This window comes from Salarias fasciatus, chromosome 23 (genome assembly GCF_902148845.1).
Source record: "Salarias fasciatus chromosome 23, fSalaFa1.1, whole genome shotgun sequence".
Taxonomy (NCBI): Eukaryota; Metazoa; Chordata; class Actinopteri; order Blenniiformes; family Blenniidae; genus Salarias; species Salarias fasciatus.
The window spans coordinates 118,089-141,232 of NC_043766.1; the positions used below are offsets into that span (position 1 = coordinate 118,089).

General features: G+C 47.4%; 2 protein-coding genes across 2 annotated transcripts; one reads left to right on the plus strand and one right to left on the minus strand.

The window, feature by feature from the left end:
- Positions 1-1,758: 1,758 nt before the first annotated feature.
- LOC115381254 (stonustoxin subunit beta-like) lies at positions 1,759-3,031 on the minus strand (the record flags this gene model as incomplete). The annotated part of the gene is made up of 4 exons (XM_030082538.1): positions 1,759-2,437; positions 2,561-2,607; positions 2,689-2,862; positions 2,946-3,031. Coding segments are annotated over 4 exons (843 nt in total), but the record flags the coding sequence as incomplete, so codon positions are not given.
- Positions 3,032-17,052: 14,021 nt separating this feature from the next.
- LOC115381252 (anterior gradient protein 2 homolog) lies at positions 17,053-20,995 on the plus strand. Its single transcript, XM_030082535.1, has 8 exons — positions 17,053-17,161; positions 17,406-17,469; positions 17,548-17,600; positions 17,701-17,777; positions 17,908-17,971; positions 20,567-20,650; positions 20,734-20,762; positions 20,833-20,995. The coding sequence occupies exons 1-8, from the start codon at positions 17,053-17,055 to the stop codon at positions 20,851-20,853; spliced, it is 501 nt and encodes a 166-aa protein (XP_029938395.1). The 3' UTR covers positions 20,854-20,995.
- The last annotated feature ends 2,149 nt before the right edge of the window (positions 20,996-23,144 follow it).

Sequence of the window (23,144 nt, forward strand, 5' to 3'; positions counted from 1 at the left end):
AAGATCTGAATACAGACACTACATACTTGTTGCGCAATGATACACCTGAAAATGCAAATTACACACACACATGCATGCACACAGACACACACACACACACACACACACGCACACACGTAAAGACACTCAAAGTACATTTACATATGTAAACACGTAAATCATGGTGCTGTCCAAGGTCCTGAATTAAGATCTGAAAACAGACACTAGCTACTTGTTGCGCAATGATACACCTGAAAATGCAAATTACACACACACACACACACACACACACACACACACACACACACGTAAAGACACTCAAAGTACATTTACACATGTAAACACAGGAAACATGGTGCTGTCCAAGGTCCTGAATTAAGATCTGAATACAGATACTACATAATTTTTGTGCATTGGTACAACTGAAAATGCAAATTACACACACCAACACACACACACACACACACACAGACAGACACACACACACACACACACACACACACACGTAAAGACACTCAAAGTACATTTGCGATTGGAAGCAGGAAACATGGTGCTGTCCAAGGTCCTGAATTAAGACCTGAACACAGACGCCAGATACTAGTTGCGCAGTGATACACCTGAAAATGCGACACACACACACACACACACACACACACACACACACACACACACACACACACACACACACACACACACACACACATTATTTAAATATAACTATAATTTGGCACTTCGAGAGCGCAGACCTCCGCCACAGGTCAAATCAGTCACCAACAACAATAAGAACACCATATATAATAAAAAAACATTTTATTTCTCCCCAACACAAACAATGTATGGGAGAAAGCTGTTTGTTGCATGTTCATATCTCAATGTGATGCTTCACAGTGACTGACACTCCAGAATCCCCCTATTTTTGTCTGTTCTGGATCCTCGTTTCTGGAATACTTCCGTGATCTGGATCAGCAGCTGATATCTCTTAGAGTCATTGAAGAACTTAAACTGTAAGTTTTTGCGAAGCCCCCTTGTCATTTGTTGTTGAGTTATGCCCCACTATGTGAAAGACGGCCCTATCTGTCAATAATAGAGAATCCTTTAAAAAAATTCCTGGATCCAGACAGCGATCCGGATCATCACCAAAATTTAATGGATTCTAAGTTAGCCCAAGACCCACCTTTGCACAAAGTTTCACTGCAATCCTTCCATTACTTTTTTTTCCTTAATATTGCTAACAAACCAACCAACAAACCAACAAAACGATGTGATTACATAACCTCCTTGGCGGAGGTAAATATCAGTATTTCTAATTGTGGAGGGACCCATGCGCAGGCAGCCAGGCAGAGTACAAAAAGTCCTTTATTTCCATCAGGACTCAGGAAACCAGGAAACCAGGAACACAGCTGGTGCAGGCCAGGACGCACGAACACACGGACAGACCCACGAGGAGCCGACACGACACACCAGGAGAGCAGGACTTAAATAGATGTAGACACAGCTGAGGCACATTAGGAAGTTAACGAGACAGATGACCTGGCAGGAGAACATGAGGGCAGACAAACATAAAACAGGACCCCACCACCCCCACGAGGTCGCAGGGGCACAGGGCGGGACATTTCTTTGTAAAAGAACAGAAATATTGTGATTTTCACATTTTGAAAATGCCAAAAAAAATGGTAAAATAAACAGTAAAATGCTGTTTTATTACTTTTTTTTCACAGTGTTGTCATTGAATTACCTTTGTTACTTTGTGATGGAACGTTTCAAGAAACACCACAACAATGAAACTACAACAAACACCAGATGGAACAAAGAAGAAATCCCATCTTTAGTGGAGCTAAACTCCTCCCACCTTCTGATAGGCCCCTCCCACCTTCTGATAGGCTCCTCCTCCTCCCTGCTGTCAGAGACAGAGACCGTCCTTCCTACAGAGGACACAGATTCACTGAAGAACCAGGGAGCCAGAAGTGAAATCCAGCATAGAGAGGCTGAGTGAATGTGGTGTTGAAGGTGTAGAGGTGGATCAGAGAGTCAGAGGAGACTCTGAAGAAGGACAGAGAGCCAGCAGGACAGTCCACATACACTGCTACTCTACCAGAGGAGAAGGAGGAGGAGGAGGAGATGAATGTGTCTCTCTTATTGTGCGAGACAGAGTAACCGAAACCAGAGCACCACAGACTCCAGGACTGATCATTCCCTCCAAACCTACACTCCTCGCTGCCTCCTTTCCTTCTGATTCCTCTGTAACTCACTGATATTTCAACACCTCCGCTCCACTCGACCTCCCAGTAACATCGACCACTCAGATCATTTCTACACAGCAGCTGAGGCCAGAAATGAAATCTGTGAGGATGATCAGGATACGGCTGCTCTCCCTCCACATATTTCACCTTCCTGTTGTTGTTGGACAGTTTGAGCTTTCTGCTCATTGAGTTTTCATCCAGTTGAAGTTGAGAGAAATCTGATGGAGAGAAAAAGAGAAAAGTCCTGATGTGACACATGTGATGGATTTGTTGCTTGTGGTAGGGCCGGGCGGTTATAAGGTAGTAAGGTATACCGGCGGACAGTGATGAGTCCAACTTACACTTCCTCAGACCAGGTTTGAGCCTCTGCTGTCCACCATGGTCCACCCTGCAGGAAGAAAGACAGTCAGACAGAAAACAGGTCATTGGTCAAGGTACAAGCCCATGAGCTCCTGCTGTGTGTCCATACCTGAGAGTCTCCAGTGAGCAGTGTGGATCCTCCACTGCCGCTGACAGCTCCTTCACTCCTGAGTCTCCTGGATGGTTGTAGCTCAGGTCCAGCTCTCTCAGATGGGAGGACTTGGATCTCACAGCTGAGACCAGAGAAGCACAGCCTTCCTCTGAGACCAGACACCCTGACAGACTGGAGACACAAACATGGCTGCATCAAGTCAAGAAGGAAGAAGGAAGTTCCTCCACATGATCAAGCAGCAGCTGGATCCTGACCTGAGAGCTTCCAGTTTACAGTGAGGACTCTCCAGTCCAGAAGACAGTAGCTTCACTCCTGAATCCTGCAGGTCGTTGTTACTCAGGTCCAGATGTGTCAGACTGGAGGATTGAGAGCTGAGAACTGAGGACAGAGCTCCACAGCTTCTCTCTGACAGACCACAGCAGCTCAACCTGAAGAAGAAGCAACAGTGAAAACCAGATCAGTGTTTCTCCTGGACTCAGTTCTACAGATTTGTTCTTAAACCACGTACAGAGCTTTGTTGGAGGCTTTGACCACTGGCAGCAGCTTCAGAAGAGCCTCCTCTGAAGCAGAGTATTTCTTCAGGTCAAACTCCTTCAGATCTTCTTCTGATGACAGTAAGATGAAGACCAGAGCTGACCACTGAGCAGGAGACAGTTTGTCTGTGGAGAGACTTCCTGATCTCAGGGACTGTTGGATCTCCTCCACCAGAGAACCATCATTCAGTTCATTCAGACAGTGGAACAGATTGATGCTTCTCTCTGCAGACAGACTCTCACTCAGCTTCTTCTTGATGTACTGGACTGTTTCCTGATTGGACTGTGAGCTACTTCCTTTCTGTGTCAACAGACCTCGAAGGAGACTCTGATTGGTCTCCAGTGAAAGACCCAGGAGGAAGCGGAGGAACAAGTCCAGGTGTCCATTTGGACTCTTCAAGGCCTCGTCCACTGCTCTCTGATGGAGATGGTGGAGCCGAGGTTGTTGTGGAGATTGTTGAATGGTTGTTTGTTTCTCTTCCAGCAGGTTGATTCCAGAGTTGATGAAGGTCTGATGGACATGAAGAGCAGCCAGAAACTCCTGAAGGCTCAGATGGATGAAGCAGAACTTCTTGTCCTGGTACAGGCTGCTCTCCTCTCTGAAGATCTGGGTCAACATTTCTGAGTACTTTGAGGCTGCTCTGAGATTGATGCCACACTCTGTCAGGTCGGGTTCATAGAAGATCAGGTTTCCTTTCTGCAGCTGATCAAAAGCCAGTTTTCCCAGAGCCTCCATCATCTCCCTGCTCTCTGGACTCCAGTGTGGATCTGTGGCAGCTCCTCCACCATACTTGACCGTCTTGACTTTGGCCTGGACCACCAGGTGGTGGATGTACATCTGGGTCAGGGTCTTGGGCAGCTCTCCTCCCTCTCTGCTCTTCAACACCTTCTCCAGAACTGTAGCAGTGATCCAGCAGAAGATCGGGATGTGGCACATGATGTGGAGGCTTCGGGAGGTCTTGATGTGGGAGATGATCCTGCTGGCCTGCTCCTCCTCTCTGAACCTCCTCCTGAAGTACTCCTCCTTCTGGGGGTCGGTGAACCCTCGGACCTCTGTCACCCTGTCCACACAGTCAGCAGGGATCTGATTGGCTGCTGCAGGTCGTGTGGTGATCCAGAGGCGAGCAGAGGGAAGCAGTTTCCCCCTGATGAGGTTTATCAACAGAACATCCACTGAGGTGGACTCTGTCACTTCAGTCAGGAACTCAGTGTGCTGGAAGTCCAGAGGGAGTCGACACTCATCCAGACCATCCAAGATGAAGACCACCTGGAAGTCTTCAAAGCTGCAGATTCCTGCTTCTTCTGTTTCCTTGAAGAAGTGATGAACAAGTCCCACCAAGCTGAACTTCTTCTCCTTCAGCACATTCAGCTCTCTGAAGGTGAATGGAAATATGAAGTGGACTTCCTGGTTGTCTTTGTCTTCAGCCCAGTCCAGAGTGAACTTCTGAGTCAGGACTGTTTTCCCAATGCCAGCCACTCCCTTTGTCAGCACTGTTCTGATTGGCTGAGGTCTTCCAGGTGAGGCGTTAAAGATGTCTCCTGGTCTGATGCTTGTTTCTGCTCTGTCTGCTGTCCTGGATGCTGCTTCAATCTGTCTGACCTCATGTTCCTGGTTGACCTCTGCAGCCCCTCCCTCTGTGATGTGGAGCTCTGTGTAGATCTGGTTCAGGAAGGTGGATTCTCCTGCTTTAGAGACTCCTTCAAACACACACTGGAACCTCTTCTTCAGGCCACGTTTCAGCTTCTGTTGGCAGACTCCAGCAGACGTTCCTGAAAAGAAGAAGAAAGCATGGGTGAGTTGAATGGATTTGACAGTGTGTTATTGTACTATTCGCTCATTACTGGAATTACCGATGGACTTCTGGTAATTTGTGAATTACCCCATGACGTCTATGTTTCTTTCATTGCATTTGAAATGAAATGGTCCAAAGTCTGCGTTTTGCTGAAATTTACACACATAGCATAGTAGAGCTGATGATTTTCCCCAGTGTTTACAGACAAATCCATCCATCCATCCATCCATCCATCCATTTTTCACCGCTTATTTGGAGGGGCGGGGTGGAGCTGGGGGTAGCGGAGTCATGCGGTGTGGTTTCTGCATGCTGCATCGGGAGCCGTGAGTGGGGTGCTGGATGGGCCCCCCCACCTTTATTTCTGGACCCACCCCCAACCATGGGTCCGGCACAGCAGTTTGTCCCCCGCTGTCGGCGGGTCTACTCATCCCTGTCGCTTCACAATCGGCTGCGAACAGCCCCAGTGCATGATGGTCCAGGTTCCATGAAGCCAACAGGACAACATCATCTGCAAAAAGCAAAGACGACATCCTGTGGCTACCAAACTGGACCTCCTCCAGCTCCTGGCTGCACCTTGAAATTCTCTCCTTAAAGATTATGAACAGAACTGGTGACAAAGGGCAGCCCTGCTGGAGTCCAACATGCACCGGGAACAGGTCCTGTCACGCCTTAAGACCCTGCGGCCATGTGGGGGGGGGGGGGGGGGGGGGGGGGGGGGGATTGTGCGGGGGGGGGGATTGTGCCTTGTGCTGGCCCTGCCCCTCCTGTTTCTGTCTGCTCCTACCTCGTTACCACCTTAATGTGTTGCACCTGTTTTTCCTTCTATTTAAGTCCTGCTCCCCTGGTGTGTCTTGTTGGCTCCTTGTGGGTCTGTCTGCGTGCTTCTGCATCGTTGCCTGCATGTCGGCTCAGCTCAGCGTTCCTTTATCCAGCGTTCCTGTATTCCTGTTCTTGAAAATAAATGAGTTTGAACTCCACCTGGCTGCCTGCGCATTGGTTCTTCCACCCGCACCCCTGACAGAAGGAGCCGATCATCACTGGACCCGTGAATCTCTGAAGCTGCGTGCCTCCCACATAAGACTTCAGCCTCTGGCCCCCGCCGGCGAGGTTCGCCTCCGTATCTTCAGCCTCCGGCCAACGCCAGCGAGGCTCGCCTCCGTATCTTCAGCCTCTTACCCCCCCCCCTCTCTCTGTCCTCACCTGCCCTCACTGTATGCAGGTGCAGCTGATTGAGTAATCAAGTGTGTTTCTCATCCTGCTCCCGCCACAGCAACAACAAATTACAAAAGGAACTGTTAGCAACAGAGTGGAGGACCCCAAAAATCATGTTTGCTGAGTTTATCTTGCAGGCTCAGACCATCCCCGACTCTGTTTCTGCTGGAGCTGAAAACATTTCAGTGTTTGATGAGATCAAATCCTCTTACTGCTCCTCAGACGCTCAGCCAGCTCCTCCTGCTTCATCCTCCTCAGGAAGTCCAGTGTGATCCTCAGAAATGACTTTCTGCTGTTCCTCTGCTCTTCATCCTCATCCTCATCCTCTCTCTCACTCTCTGAGCATTCTGGGTAACCTGGACTCAGGAGCTTCTTCATCTTCTTCAGCTCCTCCTTCATGAAAGCCACCATGTTGCCCTCCAGCATCTGGAACAGAGAAACATCTGGAGTTAGACAGATGGAGATGTGAGAATAAATCCATCGTTGTTACTACTCTGGAGACTGTCAGTGTTTCCAAGAGGACGACCGATAACGGTTGGAGACTTGTTCTCACCATAAAGATGGAGTCCAGATGTGTTTGATGCTGAGGGGCGGAGCCTCCACGGAGAACCTGGGAGCTCTGCTGGCTGACGCTGCAGAAACATGTTGACTTTGTTCAAGCTGCTGTTCTGACGATGAATCCTGACACAAACACTGATCCTCACCCCTCATCGGCAGATCCTGGTCCTGATTTAAAGTCAATGGATTTCCCCAAAGACCGACCACTCTTCAGGGACACACAGCTGGATGGAAGCCCAGAGTCGGAGCTGAAAGCAAACACAACATCAAGAACAGACTGACTGGCAAAAAGGAGGAATATTGGAGAAGAAAGAGAAGAACTGGGACTTTCAGATGGACTTTGATGATTCTCTGAGTCAGAACTAACTTTGTTCATGTTCAGTGAATCATTTAGTGAAGAATGACAGAAAATACACAACAGCAGATGAAAGAAAACCTACTGAGACTCAGAGGAAGGAGATCCGCTGGAATCTAGAGCATGTTTGGAACAATCAGTCTTTGTGGATGCAACACTGGATCCAGGTCCAGGTCCTGATCCAGGGCCAGGGCCAGGGCCAGGTGAGTCTGATGTTTTGTGATTACTCATTCTACAAAAGAAAAACACATTTTGCTTTGAGTGAGTGAGATAAAAAAAAAACAAACAAAAAAAAAAAACAACTTCCCTCCTGACCTGCCACATTAAAGTGGTGGGGGAGTTTGAGCGCCCGCGTGACCCCAGGAGCTATGTTGTCTGGGGCTTTATGCCCCTGGTAGGGTTTCCCATGGCAAACAGGTCCTGGGTGACGGGCCAGACAAAGAGCAGGTCAAACGCTTCTATGATGAAGCTACAATCAAGGTCCGTGACGTCGCCCGGTATGGCGCAGCTGGGGCCCCACCCTGGAGCCAGGCCTGGGGTTGGGGCTTGCAAGCGACTGGTGGCCAGGCCTTTGCCCACAGGGCCCGGCTGGGCTCAGCCCGAAGGGGCGACGTGGGCCAACCCTCCGGTGGACCCACCCTCCGGTGGACCCACCACCTGCCGAGGGAACCGTAGGGGCCGGGTGCAATGTGGACTGGGTGGCAGCTGACGGCAGGATGCCCGGCAACCCGATTCTCAGACACAGAGACGAGCTATAGGGACATGGAATGTCACCACAATGGGGGGGGGGGGGGGGGGGGGGAGCAGCCTGAGTTCGTGAGGGAGGTCGAGAGATACCGGCTAGATATAGTCGGGTCACCTCCACACACAGCCTGGGCTCTGGAACCCAACCTCTTGAGAAGGGCTAGACTCTCCACTTCTCTGGCATTGCCAGCAGTGAGAGGCGGCGGGCTGGTGTGGGTTTGCTTATAGCCCCACAGCTCAGCCACCATGCGTTGGATTTCACCACAGTGAACCAGAGGGTCTGGTCCCTGGTTCTCCGGGTCGGGGACAGGTGCCTCACTGTTGTCTCGGCTTACGTGGGCAGCGACAGTGAGACCTGAGACCTGGAAGGGGGTGATTGGATCGCACGGCCTCCCTGATGTGAACCCGAGTGGAGTTTTGTTATTGGACTTCTGTGCTAGTCACAGTTTGTCCATAACGAACACCATGTTCGAGCACAGGGGGGTCCATAAGTGCACTTGGCACCAGGACACCCTAGGTCGGAGGTCGATGATCGACTTTGTTGTCGTGTCATCTGACCTCCGGCCACGTGTTTTGGACACTCGGGTGAAGAGAGTAGCAGAGCTGTCGACCGGTCACCGCCTGGTGGTGAGTTGGATTCTCTGGCGGAGGAGGAAACCGGACAGACTTAGCAGACCCAAACGTGTTGTGAGGGTCTGCTGGGAACGTCTGGTGGAACCCTCTGTCAGCAGGGTTTTCAACTCCCACCTCCGGGAGAGCTTCTTTCATGTCCCGAGGGAGGTTGGGGACACTGAGTTCAAGTGGACCATTTTCTCCACCTCCATTGTTGAAGCAGCTGCTTGGAACTTTGGTCATAAGGTCTCCGGGTGGCCGGTGGTGGACACTGGAAGTAAGGGGTGACGTCAAGCTGAAGAAGGAGTCCTATCGAGTCTTGTTGGCTCGTGGGACTCCAGAAGCAGCTGACAGGTACCGGCAGGCCAAGCAAACTGCAGCCCGAGTGGTTGTGGAGGCAAAAACTCAGGTCTGGGAGGAGTTCGGGAGGCCATGCAGGAGGACTATCGGTCAGCCTCGAAGACATTCTGGCAAACCATCTGGCGCCTCAGGAGGGGAAAGCAGGTCTCCACTAACACTGTTTATAGTGGAGGTGGGGAGCTGCTGACCTCAACTGGGGATATTGTTGGACGGTGGAAGAAGTACTTCGAGGACCTCCTCAGTCCCAGCACCACATCTTCCGTGGAGGAAGCAGAGGCTGAGGTCTCAGAGGTGGACTCGTCCATCACCCAAGCTGAATCACCTAGGTGGTCAGTAAGCTCCTCGGTGGCAAGGCACCGGGGGTGGACGAGATTCACCCCGAGTACCTGAAGTTTCTGAATGTGCAGGGACTGTCTTGATTGACACATCTCTGCAACATCGCTTGGCGGTTGTGACAGTGCCTCTGGATTGGCAGACCGGGGTGGTGGTCCCCCTGTTTAAAAAGGGGGACCGGAGGGTGTGCTCCAACTATAGGGGGATCACACTCCTCAGCCTCCCTGGGAAAGTCTATTCCAGGGTACTGGAGAGGATGATCCGACTGATAGCCAAACCTCGGATATAGGAGGAACAATGTGGTTTTCGTCCTGGTCGTGGAACAGTGGACCAGCTCTAGACCCTCCATAGGGTGCTCGAGGGTTCATGGGAGTTCGCCCAACCACTTCACATGTATTTTGTGGATTTGGAGAAGGCGTTCGATCGCGTCCCTCGTGGTGTCTTGTGGGGGGTGCTTCAGGAATACGGAGTCCGGGGCCCCTTGTTAAGGGCCGTCCGGTCTCTGTATGACCGGAGTAGGAGTCTGGTCCGCATTGCCGCCAGTAAGTCAGACCTGTTCCCGGTGCATGTTGGACTCCGGCAGGGCTGCCCTTTGTCACCGGTTCTGTTTATAATCTTTATGGACAGAATTTCTAGGTGCAGCCAGGGGCCAGAGGGGGTGTGGTTCGGAGACCACAGGATTTCATCTCTGCTTTTTGCAGATGATGTTGTGATGTTGTTGTGAGAGACGGCAGTCACGTGGCCTGAAGATCATGCCCATAGGAAAGACTGGGATGATCAAACGTAGCATTGGAACACTCTCTCAGCGTTTATCATGACATGTCTACGATATATACAGATCAAATCAAATGTGTCTCTGATGAACATTGATCTGCATGATCAGACCTGTTTGGCATCGATCCAGACATTCCTCCCTGAACAGTACACTGGGTGGGCGGCGGTACCACCAAGCCTGAGGCCACCTTCACAACGGTTTGAGTGTGAGTCTGTGCGCATGTGGGTAAAGATAAAGATTCATCATGTTCATAAATTCCTTTTAATATTTAAAGTTGTTCAACTGTGATAAACCTTCTGAACCAGACCAGCCTCAGCCTGAGAAGCACACACATCTGAAGGCTGTTCCTGATGTGTGTCTCCACTAGAACGACAGGTGTCCATAATGTAGGCTGGACCGACACACACACACACAGCCAGCAGCCACACAGTCAAATCCAGTCCAACACAGCGTTGTGAAAGCTTTGTTGTGAACGGACAGAGATTCTCACCTGATCAACTCTCTTCACAGCTTCTTCCAGACACTTCTGGAGAGAAGACACTGCTATCCGTCCCTGCTCAGTCCTTCTGTGTGTCTCTGCTTGATGTGAGGACGCCGTCTCACCCTGATAACTCCCAGTCCAAGAGTCCAAGCTCAGCTCTGACATGCCCGCAGAGCGTCACAGTCCATCTGAACTAAGGCCAGGCAGCGTGATCTGTTTGGCAGCACTCCTCAACAAGTCAATGATTGATGGACTTCCTGCTGGGCCGGCAGTGGCCTCTTCATGTCTCTGAGCGGGTGGAGTGGCTGTGGTCAAGGTTCAAGGAGCGTCAGAGCTGAACAACATCAAAAGTAGTGCTGGGCAACGATTAAATTTCTTAATCGCGATTAATCACATAATTTTTCTGCGATTAATCGCATTATGTGTCCAATTACAAAAATGAATTAGAAAATACTCTATATGCCCCGAGCCGGGGACAGGGATTTTGTTTTTGCTTTTGGAAGAATTTTGCAAGAAGCATAATTTTACAATTCATCGATTATGATTTACAATAACTGAAAATACCAAGTCTTTACCGAGATGATTGCCACCCCTCCAACGCACACACATACACGCATGCACGCACGCACGCATGGACGCACGCACGCACGCACTCTTACACACACACACACACACACACACACACCACTCATAGCAGAGGCGATGAAAAATGGCAGTTTCTTCTGAGGCACACTTCCTCAAATTTCATTCTATCTCTGACCCTCAGACAGAGCAGACAGGATACATTCATTCACGCCGAATTGTGCCTCATACTTACCTTTATTAAGCCAGATTGTGTGTTGAAGGGAAATTTACTTTATTTTGCATGTTTTCAGCACCTGAAGAAAGCTCAGAGGGAGAAATGGTGCACCGGCCAAACACTCGATTTAAGTTTCATTTTCATTTTTGTCATATTTGTGCTCATTATTTCAGTTTCTGTCTGATACCAGCCTTTTCTTCATGATTTTTCTGATAATCTGGTCGAGGAATGGACCCTGTTTCACCGCTTAAAGTGAATGTGTGTTTTTTTGAGGCTCCGCTGGAGCGCAGTGTGGGACTGGAGCAGGACAATTTGGGCTTGTTCACGCTCCTCACAGTGTCCGCCAGGCTGAACCAGGCATACATCCACAGTAAAATACATCACAGTGAATTTCATAGCTTGCATGTAAACCCAGCTCCCAGACCCAACTTGGAAAAGCATAGATTAATGGCAAAATGTTTTTTTATTGAGTGATAAGAGTTTTTCCATTTGTTTAAGTTGTTAATGTTCACTTTCACTGTATTTTATTAATCACAGCTCATGTATTTGTTTCATATCGTTTTGGGGTTTCTTGGTGGGTTTGGCAGTCCATTTGGGGGTCTGGCTGCAGCCATGTCCAACCTCAGACAGCTCCCCCGCAAACACAGTATCCGGGATGTGGCCACGCCCCCTGCAGCGTGGAGAACGAGGCCCTGGCTGTGGGGGAGAAGGTGGGCTACGATGTAAGTCTCCAATATGTTCATGAACTTTTATCAGCTATGAGTGCTTCTGAAAGTGGGCAAAAAGGCGATTCTGGCGAATGGCGTTATTTTTCCTGCCCCGGCTACCAAGCTAACAGGTCCAGAGAGCCACAGGGGGACGAAGTGACCATCCGCCGAGAATTTCGCATCAGCGGGCAAATAGTTGAAGGCGGACAACGTGATAAGCTGTCATACACCAACCTGCTCCATCAGATGGAAAGCGGACTTCGCAAGGGCCACAATTGAGGCCGTGATCAGAACCATCAGTCCTGGACTCAAAATCAGAGACATGCTTGAATTAAAAACGGATTTGACCCTCACTCAGCTCATACAATATTGACAGGACATTACAGAGAAGATGATGTATCTGATTTATATCAAAAGCTGATAAACATCTCTCAGGATCCCAAAGAGTCCCTTCAAGACTTCCTCTTCGGGGCCATTGAACTGAAAGACAGGCTGCTGTGTGACTCAAAGGGAAAAGAAGCTGACCACTTTGGAGCAGACCTGGTCAAAAAGAAGTTCTTGAGGTCAGTGGGAATCACCAGGTACCTCACGATATGATACTATCACGATATTTTGCCCACGATAATAATATCACGATACAGCGATTCTGCGATAATCGATATATTGCAACAAAATGTCATCCACGATACACCACGATTTGTCACTGAAGATATTTAGAATTTATTGACCTGAAAACATTTTAAATGAATGACAAAATGCTGTCAATTTCACATAAAAAAATGCATGTGAAATGAGTGAAAACAGTAAAACAAAGTGCACAGTGGCTCTTCTTAGAAGGAGCTTGCGAAAGCGCATATCAATGCATGTGAAAAATTAACATTATGGTCACTGTCAGTGCATTAGAACTTCACTCGGCTGGGTGGTCTATGAAAATCTGGCCACGCATTTCAACTTTTATTTTGAAGCTTGAAAAAAAATTGCAGCGGGGTTTTGTAAAATAATCCATTTACAATGTGTTCATGTTTACCACCGTATTTTCCGCAGTATAATGTGCACCTAAAAGCCTCTAATTTTATAAAAAACTAACATTGCGCCTCATAATAATCCTGTGCACCTTTTTTGCAGAAAATACGGTCATAAAGACCACCCGGTTGTCAGACAGTGTTGTTTGACTACGGTTCCCATAATGCTTTGCCACCTGATCACATGAGCAAACAAGCTCTGCTGGCTTGTAGCTAAGCTAGCCAGTTCAAACAAAATGGCAAAAATGAAGCTTCAGGTACATTCTCAACCTCTAACCTGTCAGTCACCATAATCACACAATTGAATTTACGTGACTCATAGCACAAATTGCCGTGAGACTGGGTTGTCTATATGTCCCTTACAATGGGGGCGCCCTAAATATGAAAGAAGTTTTTTAAAAACACCATTCATTGACAGCACGGACAGTGCGGAAAATACAGTATTTAAATATCGATAGCTGGTGCTTGTCTATCGTTAGGCGAAATCTTGCAATGTCATGTAATATCGATATTTTGGCACTCCCCTAGTGGGAACTGCTCTTTTGAATAACAACATCAAGTTGCAGCTTAAATCTCTTCTCAACAACCCAGATGTGACCGATGAAGCTTTAATTGAGAGACTGAATGAAAGCGGCCAACCTCGAAACAGAAAGGCTGATCAAGTTAAGGAGGAACAGTAATAGAGCACCCAAGATCAATGAACTGCTGACGCCCGATGAACCACCCAGCAACCAAAAAAAAAAAACCATCGCAGCCTCAACCAAGGCGAACACAAAGACGGACCAGGAACATCAACACATATGCAAAGCAGTGAAGGTAGCTGAACAGTATTTGGATGAGAAAGAGGAAAACAGGTGATCATCACACATTGGGAGTGTCGATATGCTGATGAATAAGCAAGGGAGAAAACTTATCAGACTCGTTGGTCAGGTGTACTTTTGATCATATTCCAGTGACAGGACTGTGGGACACAGGTGCACAGGCCACTGTAATAAATGACAAATGGAGAGAGAGAGAGAGAGAGAGAGAGAGAGAGAGAGAGAGAGAGAGAGAACACCGCAATGCTGTTCTGCCCGAAAGTAGACCAAACATTGCCAGAAAGACTTCGTATTCAGGAGGTACTGTTTAAAGCAAAACGGGGTGACTCTACCATAGTGCCAGTGTCTGTCATGAACACAACAGGCCAAACATTGGGACCATGTGTAGTTTTGGGACACATTGAGGGGGTTAAAGCCATTTATTCGGCTGCCCTCCAGCCCATCAAAACACAAACTGACAAAATGCTGAGCGATGCAGATGTTAGAGCTTCACTTAGAGGTATGTCCATACAAAACCGAGTAGCTTCCATTATGACTAAAAGTAGTTCCACAAAGTAGTTCCGTTTTTCATACTGTGACTTACCCTTTACCAAGTCCTGTTTCGACGCTCTGCGGATAACCCTTTTCCTGTTCTCCACATTTGCAGATGATCAACACCGTTCTGTTTAAAATGTTTCACTTCGTCATGAAACTCTGTCTTGTTCTGCTGCTCGTTCTCCATCACCCTGCTCTTCACTAGAACAAATGCCATATTTTTAAAACCAAACATAAAGCCCATTATGATATGATACGTCATTAAACCCAATCAGAGTATGCCACGTCATCGTATACGTATTTGGTCCAATCAGAATGTGATACGTCATTGGCAGTGGAGGGTCCTCGGACAGTTTTGGCAGCCCGGACACATCTGGTACCTACACCGGCCCAGTAGACCTAAAGACAGCCTGAAGTACAATATTAAAATATTTGGGTTTTCACTTTGCAAGTTTAAAAATGTTTGAATTGAGAGAGAGAGGGGTGAAAGTTTTGGTAAGACCAACATTACATTTTGCTGGGTATTTACAGATTTTTACATTTGGCCTCTTTGCTTTTAAAGCTACCTTCCTTTTATATTTATTGGAAAGTCAGTTGGAAGTGACAACTTGTACACTACATTTTTTTTTATTCCCCAGATCTTATTTTCTTTCAAACACACAAAGCAAAAAAGAAAACAATGCAAACACACAAACCAGACCCAGCGACATTCAGCCAACCTGCCCTGCTCAATGGCACTGAGTCTGGCAGGACCTGCAAGTCCTGATTCTGATTCTGAAAGAGGAGAAGCCTGTGTATTTCTGTGTATATGATAGTTTAGCTTCGTAAATATTAATATTAGCATTGTATCTGAACATTTTGTAGTGTATTTTACCGTGTTTTATCGCGTTTTGGCTGCTTTTTTCATTTTTTTCACTCTTTTTTTTTCCTCATTCAAATAGATTAGCTAGCTAGCTAGTTTTGTAAATAGTATAAGTAAATTGCTGAGAAGATCCAGGATTGAGAGAAAAGCCCCATCCAGATTTATGGAGGAGGAAATAACATCATCATGTTATTTTACCAGTTAGATTTATTATTTCTCCCATTCTTACACACTCGAATGAGTTATGTTGGTCTATATAAATGTTATCCTATGAATCAAAATCTTGTGTTAAAACACAAATAAATATGCAAAAAACAAAACAAAACAAAACAAAACAAAACTAGCCACCCTGTTATAATAATAGGTGTAAAAGGATTATACGAAAAACTCATTATATTGAATAATCCTAAATCAATAAATATAAACTTTTCATAATACAAAATATGACTAAACGAATCTTTAAAAATGCAATAAATATACTGTGAAAACTTTAAGAAACATCAACATTATTCGAGAACAAGTATTTATTGATCTATTGCTTTGTAATGTTTCACAGCTGTGAAACAAAAACACACACTGCTCACTTTGGCTCATGGTGAAATGCAGCAGAAAAAAGCAGAATACCTTGAACAGTTGTAGTAGTAGCAGATTAAAGTTAGTACAAGCAGTAATGTTCTCAAACAGCATTATTTCGCGGTTGGTTTGTCATGAATTGTCCACGATCATGACCTAACTGTCCACTAGATGGTGCCAGAGTACCTAGGTATCTATGAATGGGATTTTCATCAGTGGGTACACGTTTGCTGAGCCCCTCCCCCCATAACAGGGAAGGGGCTTGAAGCTGGAGGGCGAAAAAGTCATTTTATACAGTGAGTTAACATTTGCTGAAATATGGCCACTATAGATAATGCATGAGTAGGCCGACACACGAAAATATACCAGGTTTTTGATTTCACAAGCCTCAGCTTTACAGTCATACTCAGTTTATTACTCGTGTGTAACATTTATCGCTTAAAACCTTTTTAAGCCTGTGCGGAACATACAAAGCCACAACAATAACAGTAGCTAATAACAGTAGTAATGAATGGAGGGGGGGGGGCCTGTAGAGTTCTCTTTAGGGAGGCTCGCTGTCCCACACTTTGAAAACCACTGCTCCAACATATCTGGAAATCTGGAAAACATTTTCTAACTTAAGTAACCTATCATCAACAATTCCAGATTTGAAATCTTGGATTGTACAGGGTGTGTGTTTTCTCTGTTTATGAGTATGGAACGCTCCATAAATATAAAGGAGGAGGAGGAGGAGGAGGAGGAGGAGCAGGAGGGGGAGGGGCGCTCCACCTGCCAGGAGCTTTAAAGCAGAGGCGGAGCAGCAGGAGACGCAGCAGGACTCCCGTCCTCTCCCGTTCTCTCCTGTCCTCCACGTCTGAGCAGCAGGTAAGCAGAGAAGACCTCGTGCTGCTGTTGTGCTTCTGGAAGGGCTCATTTTTAAAAATCTGTGGCCTCAGTTTTCATTATTTCATTATCAGACAAACTGCATGAAAGCACCGAGAATGAAGTTTCTGTAAAAGTCTGGAGGAGTCAGTGGCAGGAGTTGGTTCTCTGAGGTTCTCTGAGGTTTTTTATTAAATGATATGAAACCAAGAACTTTGACTGCAGCTAAATGTGGATGTTCTGAAACCCAAGAGTTCAGGAAGGCTGGTCCTCAACAGGACCTGCTGCTGTGGAACCGCTGGATTCAGGGTTTCAGTCTCAGTGTTCTGCTGTGTCTCCAGCGTCTTCACCATGCTGTTGTTTCCAGAACTCTGACCCTGCTGGTCCAGGTGTTCCCTCAGGTCTGTTCTTGTTCCAGGAAGCTGAAAGATGACCAGAGCAGCCGCGTCCCTGGTCCTGGTCCTGGTGGCCCTGTCCTCCACCTTTGCTAAATATGTCCCCAAATCTGGCCAGAGGATCCCTCAGTCGCTGTCTCGAGGTTTGTGGTGACGGAGTTGTAATGGGAGCATTGGGGTAGGAACCATATGATGGTGAAAACTTGGTGGGACACTTTAAGAGGACGGAGACAATGTTAATGTATGGGACGAGCAGCGGTGTTATTAAAGAGCCTGTAAAGAGCATACATGTCTCCGGTATGTCTCTTACAGCAGCTAGACATAACAGTACAGGAGTAGCTTCAGTAGTGTCCTGGTTTGAACCCCAGCTGCTCCTGTGTCTCGCAGGTTGGGGCGACCAGCTGAACTGGGCTCAGACGTATGAGGAGGCTCTGTTCTTGTCTAGGTCCAGGTGTGGAAACACCTTGGTTCTAAGGGGAACGCTTCCATGCGGGGTGGGTGTGAAACAACTGTCTGGTCTGTGTTCCAGGAACAAGCCTCTGATGGTCCTGTTCCACCTGGAGGACTGTCCTCACAGCCAGGGTGAGCCGGTCCAGCTGTCTCCCGTCACCCCCCCCGCCCCAGCACGTCCTGCTGCTTCCCACCCGCTCTGCTTCACCCTAACGCTCCGTCTGTCCTGCAGCGTTCAAGCAGGCCTTCAATGAAAACGATAAGATCCAGAGGATCCTGGACGAGGACTTTGTGGTCTTCAATGTGATTGTAGGCTGCAGGGCTGGTGGGCTCTGACACTGCAATGAAGCATCCTGCATTACACGTGTGTGTGTGTGTGTGTGTGTGTGTGTGTGTGTGTGTGTGTGTGTGTGTGTGTGTTTACTCTCCTTCCCTGCAGCAGGAAACCGTAGATCAACACCTGTCCCCTGATGGACAGTACGTCCCCAGGATCATCTTTGTGGGTAAGACCTGGTGTCTGTGGAGTCAGGGGACAGAGGCAACGGGATCCGACCTGTCTAAACCAGATCAGCAGCTTGGTGCAGTCTGGAACAGGCGTCTCTCAGCAGCACGTTCCAGCTCTCTCCCTGCTTCAACACACCTGAATCTGGTGGTTCTGTCCTCACCAATAACCGAGCAGAACCCACAGTGGAGCAGATCACTGCATCCAGAGCCACAATCCTTCACTTGTGTGATGCATGCCTGACATTTGGTGCCTATACTCTTCAAGCTCTGTTCTTTTCAAAAATAACCCTGGACATGTCAAATTCCAAGAAGTCTGCTCAAACATGCTGTCCTGAGTCTGTACCAGTGAGGTGGCGTTTGGAGATTCAAGAAGTAAAACCAAGAATTTCTTTTTGGACCAAGTTCAGTTCTGTGGAACTCACAGGAGTGCCGGACAGGGCTGTAGAATTATTCCCACGATGTTAAAATAACTTCACCAATAATTATGAAGGTGTGGACAAAAGACAAACAACTCGGATGACACTGAGTCATGTTTGTCCACAATCTCTGGAGCCGTCAGCCAATGCTTCCTCTAACCCTAATGTGAGTAAATCTTCCTAGAACCGATGGGGGCAGGGAGGGAACAGCACTGAATGTCTGACCTGGAAGAACCTAAACAGATGCTTTGTGGACCAATCATATTGTGTTGTCATTTCCTGAACTGAAGCCAGATCCTGAGAGTGTCGAGAACAACAGGACTTCTGACGAAGGCTGAGGCCTTGACTGGAAGAGAAGAGTATGTAAGAGCAGTGTTACCTCCCCCTTAAAGGTGTTAAAAATGGTCAAGCGAGGAGCTGGGGAAAAGCAACAATTTATGCACAGGCTTACTGGGCTGATGGAAATTAGGCTAACAACGGTGTGCAGGCAAAACAAGGTACAACACAAAAGAACTCAGGTGACCTTTTCCAGAGGAAAAGGGAATTTTATATAACCAAAGATAAATCAAATAGAAACAGTGTTACAAACAATTTTACAAGTTATCACAAAAATGACAAAACACAACCCGCAGGGGCTAAACGAAAAACTAGCAAAAAGCAAAAATGGAGGAGAGCGAACAGAGGGTAGGAGGACGTCAGGACAAGGGCCCTGTGGGTGGTGCCACTAAACACACACAAACCCTAATCTTCCCCTAAACCTCGACCCTGTGACCCTACTACCTTAAACTACCTTAAACCAGTAATAAACCCGAACTAAGCCTGACCTTACCTGTCTGCTACAAAGGGTCGCGGCAGCCGCCCACGTTTACCTAATGTGTATATACGGAAAGTTACCTACGTGCTGAATGTTGACCCTGGGGTGTCTTACCTGGAGCCCTTCTCCAAGGAAAAAGACAATACAGAAAATGGGGGAGACTACAAAACACACTAGGTGGGGACAGGTAGGTTTAACAGAAACAGGCCCTCAAACAGTAGTCTGGCTAAGGAGGGAAAAAACAAGAAGTTTCAAAACTTCAGACAAGGCGTCAAAATGCTCCCCAAAACAACAAGCAATCTCTCCGTCTCACTCACACACCAACACAACACAGGGTGCAAAGCTATATATAGGGGCAGGACTGGAGGATGATTGGATGATTGGATGATGGGATGATTGGAGACAGGTGTCCAGGATGACTGCTGGCTGGATAGGTGAGGTCATGGATGAAGGGCTGGAGAAAGGAAGCAAAAATGCCACGACTGGACACCTGAGTCAGACAAACTCGATCAAACCCTGACACAAAAAGGCAGCAGCCGTCACAAGCCTGCAGAGACGAGTTACAGCAAGTTCGATCCTCCCGTTTCCTAATGAAATGAGGCACAATCAGTCCAACAAGGTATTTTATGAATATGCTGCCCAATATTAAAATTCAAAGTTTGGTAGAGCAAAACCAACACCAAGCTCACATGACCTGTGGACCCTCAGAGACACCGCACCCCAAATGAAGGAACCAAGCAAGACCGATCCTGCAGGGAAAGAGACAAAGAGACCAAAAGAAGTATTTTGGTGGAAACACAGGGACTGATTGAAACAGATAGACATTTCAGGAGGATATTCATTTCAACGACATTAATCTTTCTCATCAAGGAGAGGGGCAGATTCTTCCACCTCTCACAGTCAGATTTTCCTTGGGTTTGGAGTGAAGTTGGCAGAGAAAAGACCAGAAAAAGCACAAGTCACATGAATCCCGAGATATTTAAAGGGGGAGGGTCCTCAAAAGGCAGATCAGCCTGCTGGAGCAGGGAACCAGCTGACTTCTATTAAGATTTAGCTTATATCCTGAAAATGAACAACATTTATCCAAAATGGACACCTGGAAGAGAAGCTACTGATACTGCTACATAGAGCAACAAGTCATCTGCGTATAGAGATAACCGGTAGTCGAGGCCATCATGGATAATGAGTCAGAGCACCTGACGGAGACGGCCAGTGGAGACAGCTGCAGGTGGAGGCAGTGGGGAGAGAGCCAGGGCATGCTGGGTAGGGTTCTGCAGGAACAGGGCTGGAGAACCCTGTTCTAAAAACTCTACGTCACCTGCTTCTGCACTGCTACGTCATTTACTACGTCCACTTCCCAACAGACCCCTCCATGACGGTGAGAGACGACATCATTGGACGCTACTCCAACCGCCTGTACGCCTATGAACCAGGTGATGTGAAACTCTGTAAGTGCTCCAGCTAACACACACACACACACACACACACACACACACACACACACACACACTGAGAGCCTCCTCTTCCTCAGTGCTGGAAAACATGAAGAAGGCCAAGAAGGTCCTCAAATTCTCAGCTTTGAGCCACAGAACCACACCCACCTCCACCCACTCCCTCCCCGAGTCCACAGCTGCTGAAGTCTGAGCTGTGAGCAGGAGGAGGCGCCCTCCACCCACCTCCACCTTCAGTTTGCTGTCACCAGTTCACATGTGAAAAGACTTTCACTTGAAGGGTTCCTCTGTCTCCTGACGTGTCCCTCCTCAACTCCACCCTGATTTCCACCCTGGTATCTTTACTGCACATCCTTTGGAATAAAAACTGATGTGTTCAACCAACAGCTGGTGTTTTAGGCCCTTTAAGTGATTTGCACCCAGCACAATGAAATATAGGGTCAACTTAGCAAAAACCTTATGTGTCATATATTACAAATATTACAACCTACTATGTAATGAAAGATATAAAATAAAAATTGCACACCATGGCCATCATCAATGATCCTCGTTCTGTTGCCTACTCCAGTTGTTGTGGAGTGCTGTGTAAATATCACTACGCCACAGTAAAAAGAGTTAAAAAAACAGACCAACACAAAAGCACTAATTAAAAAAAGGACTGAAAACAGTGAGTAGAAACTTAGTAGAAAGACCAAAATCGAAGAAAAAGGTCACTTGGTGGCCATCTTGGATTCCATCCCGAACAACCACTTTTGCATGAAAACCAAGACTTGAGTTCAGCGCCCTAAAGTTCGACAGTCTGCGTCCATCAGAATATGGCGGGCCGTAGTTCACTTGAAACTCAGCTGATTATTCCAACATTCATGATAACAAGATGAAGAAAACTGGTCATCTGGAGCTATTATATGACCAATCAGTGTGGGAGGATTATGGCAGGAAACCACATGTGGTGGTCATTTTGGACACCATCTTGAATTTAGGTGGTTTTCTTAATCTTAAAGCTGGGGTTGGTGATCTTGGAAAACTAGCATTAGCATGTAGCATCTCCCCAAGGCTCCGCCGAGCTAGCTCTGCCCAGCTCCCACCCCATTGGAGGAGCTCCCGTTGGGAGCGGAGATGTTTGCGGCACTTCCGCGTCCAGTGCGTTCCTGGCGTAACCTGTCCCCAGCACTTCGTTTCTTCGTTTTTCTTTATTTGCACTACGCCAAGTTATGGCGCACTCAATGGTAAGTAAACCCCCAAACATTCTTCTCCACCATTCTGCAACGACGCTCTGTCCTTCTACGGGCGCACTGAACCAGGGTCAGTGCATGCCATTGACATGTATGCGCAGGGGGCAGGTCGAACAGCGAAGGGATTTGATTGGTTTAAAAAAAGGTGTCCCGGCAAGACTATTGGTTGCTGTTTTTCCCGTTTTACTCCTGTTGCATTCAGCGGATATTTTCCAAACTACTTTAAGAACACGCTATGAATTGCTTCCCATCGGGTCATAAAGATTATTTTAACCAGTATTTAAAAAAATGTATCTCATTCAAATCGCCAACCCCAGCTTTAAAGTTGAGGAGTCGTATTACTGAAGCTGTTGAAAGAGTGATGGGCCCTGTAGACTTCAAGAAGCTGTTGAAAGAGTCGTCTTGTAGTCTGTAGGCTTCATCAAGCTGTTGAAAGAGTCGTCTTGTGGTCTGTAGACTTCATGAAACTGCTGAAAGAGTCATGTTGTGGTCTGTAGACTTCATGAAGCCGCTGAAAGAGTCGTCTTGTGGTCTGTAGACTTCATGAAGCCGCTGAAAGAGTCGTCTTGTGGTCTGTAGACTTCATGAAGCCGCTGAAAGAGTCGTCTTGTGGTCTGTAGACTTCATGAAGCCGCTGAAAGAGTCGTCTTGTGGTCTGTAGACTTCATGAAGCCGCTGAAAGAGTCGTCTTGTGGTCTGTAGACTTCATGAAGCCGCTGAAAGAGTCGTCTTGTGGTCTGTAGACTTCATGAAGCCGCTGAAAGAGTCCTCTTGTGGTCTGTAGACTTCATGAAGCCGCTGAAAGAGTCGTCTTGTGGTCTGTAGACTTCATGAAGCTGCTGAAAGAGTCGTCTTGTAGTCTGGAGACATCATGAAGCCGCTGAAAGAGTCGTCTTGCAGTCTGGAGACTTCATGAAGCCGCTGAAAGAGTTGTCTTGTGGTCTTTAGACTTCATGAAGCTGCTGAAAGAGTCGTCTTGTGGTCTGGAGACTTCATGAAGCCGCTGAAAGAGTCGTCTTGTAGTCTGTAGACTTCATGAAGCCGCTGAAAGAGTCGTCTTGTGGTCTGTAGACTTCATGAAGCCGCTGAAAGAGTCGTCTTGTAGTCTGTAGACTTCATGAAGCCGCTGAAAGAGTTGTCTTGTGGTCTGTAGACTTCATGAAGCCACTGAAAGAGTCGTCTTGTAGTCTGTAGACTTCATGAAGCTGCTGAAAGAGTCATGTTGTGGTCTGTAGACTTCATGAAGCCGCTGAAAGAGT

Bases quoted from the DNA above. Each gene is read 5' to 3' on its own strand.
- LOC115381252 (XM_030082535.1), top strand. From the start codon at position 17,053: ATGACCAGAGCAGCCGCGTCCCTGGTCCTGGTCCTGGTGGCCCTGTCC. The intron at 17,470-17,547 runs GTGTGGAAACAC...TCTGTGTTCCAG, and splicing joins CTGTTCTTGTCTAGGTCCAG to GAACAAGCCTCTGATGGTCC. The intron at 17,601-17,700 runs GTGAGCCGGTCC...TCTGTCCTGCAG, and splicing joins GGACTGTCCTCACAGCCAGG to CGTTCAAGCAGGCCTTCAAT.